The sequence below is a fragment of the Penaeus japonicus genome, unplaced genomic scaffold (genome assembly GCF_977035675.1).
Source record: "Penaeus japonicus unplaced genomic scaffold, GWHDUDI00000001_assembly GWHDUDI00000002, whole genome shotgun sequence".
NCBI lineage: Eukaryota > Metazoa > Arthropoda > Malacostraca > Decapoda > Penaeidae > Penaeus > Penaeus japonicus.
This window is the reverse complement of record NW_028234404.1, coordinates 3,084,195-3,089,581: the sequence shown is the minus strand read 5'-3', so window position 1 is coordinate 3,089,581 and position 5,387 is coordinate 3,084,195. Positions and strand designations below refer to the sequence as shown.

The 5,387-nt window shown below is 36.1% G+C and overlaps 1 protein-coding gene across 2 annotated transcripts; it reads right to left on the bottom strand.

The window, feature by feature from the left end:
• Nucleotides 1-839: 839 nt before the first annotated feature.
• On the bottom strand, nucleotides 840-4,483 carry RpS9 (ribosomal protein S9). 2 transcript variants are annotated; one of them, XM_043003761.2, is made up of 5 exons: nucleotides 4,367-4,483; nucleotides 4,117-4,209; nucleotides 2,615-2,744; nucleotides 1,647-1,833; nucleotides 840-1,056 (listed from the first exon to the last, which is right to left on the bottom strand). In XM_043003761.2, the coding sequence occupies exons 2-5, from the start codon at nucleotides 4,207-4,209 to the stop codon at nucleotides 882-884; spliced, it is 585 nt and encodes a 194-aa protein (XP_042859695.1). In that variant the 5' UTR covers nucleotides 4,367-4,483; the 3' UTR covers nucleotides 840-881. The 2 variants fall into 2 exon arrangements, with proteins under 2 accessions (XP_042859695.1, XP_042859694.1); XM_043003760.2 differs by having other exon boundaries at nucleotides 4,428-4,475.
• Between the last annotated feature and the right edge of the window lie 904 nt (nucleotides 4,484-5,387).

Below are 5,387 nucleotides of genomic sequence, written 5' to 3'. Positions count from 1 at the left end.
CAAAAAAAAAAAAAAAAAAAAAAAAAAAAAAAAAATTACAGAACGTATTCATGACTTTCAAGTGAGTTCCAGCCTGATGTTGAGAATCTGATACCCCTGTTCCAAGCATATCCATCCCATTATTAACTTACAATGAATTATGTTACTATGGCTATTGCCGAGACGTTAATTTACTCTTCCATATTGCTGGCACAGCTAAAACTGTTAAATAAATTGGTAACCGAGGTTTCATGGTTTCATTTGTGAAATAAATGTTTAATTTTCTTGTCTTTAATTCGAAGCATGCCAAAAAAGTGCGTGTTCGCATGTGTATGAGGGGGTGGGGGTGGGCTGGGAATCTACCTGGAAGCAAAGGGAACGAAAATAAAAGTTTGTAAACATGCATCCTCGATGAATGCATGCTCATTTTAAGGCCGCACAGAGAGGAAAGAGATGGGAGGGGGAGGCGGAAAAAGAGGGGAGAGAAAAGGAATTTTTAAATTTCCATCCATTTTTTCACCTTTGCATGGTTTGGTGAATTTTAAACTGTGGCTGCTTAGTAGTGTAGTATATCATGTAAAATCCATTATAATCAATATTTTACCGTTTTCAGGGCTGGGGTAACTTTATTACAATGTTAGAATGTGGTCCCTGAAAAATGTATTCGTAGACCCGTTTTCAGAATTATAATTCCTTCAATTATAGTACAACTGGCAAATTCTTGCTACATTACTTTAACCCCTATGAGACATAAGGAAGTTTCCATTTCCTTTGGCACTGAATAGAAAAAAAAATATATAATTAAGCTCCAGGAAATGCACAGCATTAAACTTTATAAAAGTCTAGGAAGTGAAAAGCAATTTTTAAGTTCCCGTTCTTTATTGCATCAGGAAACCATTGATCTAATCAGATTCGCCTTCACCGTCATCAGCCTTTCCGCTTCCCTTGCGGAGGTTCTTCCTCTTAACGCGGCCAGGGCGTCCACCACCGAACGGACTCTTGAGGGAGAAGTCAATGTGCTTCTGGGAGTCGAGACGTACAATGAATGAGGGAACATTCACGACCTGCTTGCGCACCCTGGTAAAATAAATAATTGGTTACTTGTAAAACCCTACCACATTCCTGTAATATTAGTTCAAGGGAATACTATTTCATACTACTTGCATTCACATGCATTTAAGGTTTGCCCATGCAATATCCCTAAAATGATTCAAGAGTTATGTTGAAAAATACTATGTTAACACTAGCTCAAAATATCTAATAAACAACCGGTAGACAGATTTAAGCAGCAACACATTTTTTAAAAATTTAAAAATTGGTCAAGCTGATATAGTAGTGCTTTTAACTTTTCTTCTCTAAAACATCGAGAAAGCAGCTCACCATCATCAGAAGCTCTAGCTTCTATAAGGTTTGTGAGGACAGCTGTTTCATCACAAGTAAATGAGACGTTGCTAGGATATACCTAGTCAAGTGGCCTCTAGAAATAACTGAGCATAAATATACCAAGTGTGGGAGGGTTGACCAATGAAGTCACAGAAATGGTCTCACCTGCAAGTAAAAAATACAATCCACCTGGTACCCCTAAAAGTTTCCAATCGCCATTCATGAACATTTAATGGTTCTTGCTACAATCCTACTGTAACTGGTGACATTTCCTTATGATTTACCTGATGTGGCCCTGCTTGATGAGGACACGTGCGTGATGGATGGACTTGGCCAGTCCAAGCTTGAAGACCTGTGTCTGCAGGCGGCGCTCCAAGAAGTCCTCGTTCTTCAGACCCAACACGTAATCAAGCTTCATGCGGGACTCCTCCAGGACACCAGTGCGGACCAGACGTCGAAGAAGAGCATTACCTAATTTGAAAAGAAATTTTTGTAAGTTCTCCAAGACCAAGAATAAAACGTAGAAAAGGTTTTTTGAAAACCTTACTGGTAAATATTACCAAAGTCAGTGCCAATAAGAACTTTAGTAATTATATTTATCATTTATTCTATATTTGAAATTTGCTGTGACGGATGACCTAAAATCATTCATTCTATCCAATAGCATAGTGTCAAGCCTCTGCACTGTGCCAATTTACTACCACCAAGTATATATACAACTTTAAATTAGCTCCTTAATTAACCCATTCAACATCAGGAGATAAGATACATCATGGGAATATCTTGCTCCTGCCAGATGACATCCTATCATGTCATGATTGGTCCCTTTAAATACAAGTTTTACATTTGTATAGATATTTTTCTTGATTTGTTAATGTATGGGGAAAAAAGAAAAAGAATAAGGCAGGTGAAAAGGAGATCTCTCGCCTGAAGGCTATGGACTTTTCCTAGCAGGAGCTGCACAAGACAAAATTACCTCTTTGTGAATGGAATAAAGATAAGTTGCCAGAGATCTATATGCACTATCATACATTGATATACATATTTTATTCACCCCTTAAAAAAAAAACCTAGCCAGACATTAAATTTTGGCTGTCATAAGTTTCACCTGATATCATCTGCATCTGACATGCATAAATTACAAGGCAAGAAATACAAGGAAAAGCTAGGACAATGAATTTATATCAAATATATAACTACATATATATATTACATCTAAACACACACAATGAAATTAAACCATATTATTTACCCTGGAAAAGCCTCCTGGGGTCCTTCTCATCGAGGGTCAGGAGCTCTCGGGCAGCCTTTCGGATCTTGGCCAAGAGCATCTTCACAATCCATAATTCCCTCTTGTTACGGAGCCCATACTCGCCGAGAAGCTGTTGAGAACAGGGAATTATAAGTTGAATGAAATAAATGATCTGATGACTTCTCGAAATGCACAAGGTTATTTCTTCTTTGGATAATCAGTAATAATTAGGGTGCACTTCATACATTCCACCTTACGCCCTATATACCATCCATCCTTGTACAATTCAATTATAAAGTTAGACATATGGTCAAATTAACTTTCTACTTGCCAAATAGTAGAAGGGAAACTATGCAACACTTCCAATACAAATAATATATAGTTTAGATAATCCAACAATGTATGAACACCTTGGCAAGCTAATCCAATGCAGATGCCAGTATACACAATGGCAAACATTTGTGGGGGGTTCTCTGCCAAGCGCCGGTGGAGCAGAGACCTACAGGCTAACACTCAAAATAAAAAAAATAATGGATTGCATTTCATAAATACCGACAGTAAATTCATGACATGGATAACAAGTCCCATTAATGATAGTTTTAAAGGCATGGCACTAGGCAATGGGCATAGACAACACTTATCAGCATTCTGGTAAAAACCTTCACCACACTGCCAAGACAGAAAGTATCGTATTAACAGACAATTAGCATCAAACAAGGAAACAGTACAAGCTTTTCCTGGTTAACCCTTTCCCGACGGGGAACACGCTATGCGAAAACCCCTAGGCTGGGCCATTGCAATCTTGCATTGGAAATTTCACACTGGCATGACGCCCCGGCATCGGGAATTTAGGTGCGTCACATGGGTGTGACGCACCGTCGTCATAGGGTTAGCAGTATTTAGTGGAGCCTTGCTTGCCTTGTCCAGAGCACCAGGAGGTCTGGATGCCATAGTCACCTGATAGTTATTACCACCATCAGTGAATAGTTCAGGTAAACTAACGATACATCTGGACAATAATACCAGTTGCAATCCCATTATTGTCACTTGATCTTAAAACTAAAATTTCTATCTGGGGAGACATGCAGCCTGCTTAACTCTGACAATTTTTCACACCTAGCTAAGTTCATGCCTGAAGTCCAGTCCTTTAAATCCTTTTCCAGTAAATTAAACCTCTCCAAGATCTTATAAAGCGACCTCAAGAACTAAACCCATTGACGGTGAATGCTAGATGAAACTACCTCGGTATCTTTATTTTTTTACAATTTGCATGAAAAGCTTCCCATGCACAACAGACCTAAGCCGAAAACAATAGTAATAACTTTAAAAAATTCCCTCCAACTCTACTTCCTGACAAACGAAGAGAAATAGGATATAGAATCAATAAAAAAAGGCATTACAGAAACGAGACAACATAACAAGACCTTAGAACAGACTTTCTCAAGACCCTAAGGATTAGAAAAACCCGGATTTCCCGGAAAAATAGAGAATAATATCTTTACCTTCAACTCCTGGTCGAGGCGCGACTTCTCGTAAGGCCTCCTGGGCGTGGAGTACCTTTTGCTCTGCACGCGCTTTAGCCTGTGGTTCACCATCTGAAACATAAACAAAAAGGAGCCGTTTAACGCGTGACCGACATTTTTAATCCTCGAATATCTATTTCAACCGAGGCCAATCCGCGTTGATATTTACACTGTTCACTTCTCACACTATTGCACAATATATTTATCTAGTTCACTGCAGTATATTCACATTGGATCAACGGTGATGAGAGAAAAAAGGAGACGGCGGGGCCACGGATCTGCTACGTTACCTTTGCGGCTCTGAAAGAACGAGGAAAGGGACAGGGAGCAAGACTATAACATTCGAGGGACCCGAGATGTAAAGGTCCCTTCTATAATTTTGATTTTTATTCTATATCTAGAGTTTATCGAATACCAAGGATGTTAGGTATATTCATGTTTTTTTTTATGTCTATTGTTATTGTGGATATTACCATTGATTTTTTTTTATCTTCTAGTTGTTTTATATTTCCAGACCACGTTTCCGTTTCATTTTCTTTTTACCCACTTTATTCATTGTTATCACTATTATCATTTCATTACACACTTAATACCTCAAAGGAAATTTTGATTACTATTAGATTTGGTCAAAGATGCATCTTATAATTTGTATTGTGTTACACATTATCAATCACATACACAAATTACATTCAGACAAACAGACAATAATGACGATAATGTAAATTATTATTATGATGATAATAATAATAACGGTAATGATGATAATAATAATCTTGACAATGACAATAATTATGAAAATAATAGTAATGATAACAATGATGATAATAATGATAATGATGATGATGATGATAATAATGATGGTGCTGATAATGATGATGATAATGATAATACTAATCATAATTAAAATGATAATATGAAGAAGAAGAATGATAAGATAATGATAATGACAATGGTGATAATGATAATAATGATCATGATAATAGTAATAATGATAATAATAATAATGATAATAGTAATAATAATAATTATTATGATAATGATAGTAATAATAATAATAATAATAATAATAATAATAATAATGATAATAATAATGATAATATTAATGATAATGATAATAACAATGGTAATGATAATGATGATAATAACAATGGTAATAATGATAATGAAAATAATGATATTAATTATAATAATAATAATGATGATGATAATACGAATGATAAGGATATTATAATAACGATAATGATAATGAT

What these genes read in the sequence shown, in the direction of transcription:
- RpS9 (XM_043003761.2), bottom strand. Translation starts at nt 4,209, where the DNA reads ATGGTGAACCACAGGCTAAAGCGCGTGCAGAGCAAAAGGTACTCCACG. An exon ending in CCCCAGGAGGCTTTTCCAGG is followed by an intron (nt 1,834 to 2,614) that starts GTAAATAATATG and finishes TTTTCAAATTAG; the next exon opens with GTAATGCTCTTCTTCGACGT. An exon ending in ATCAAGCAGGGCCACATCAG is followed by an intron (nt 1,057 to 1,646) that starts GTAAATCATAAG and finishes TTATTTTACCAG; the next exon opens with GGTGCGCAAGCAGGTCGTGA.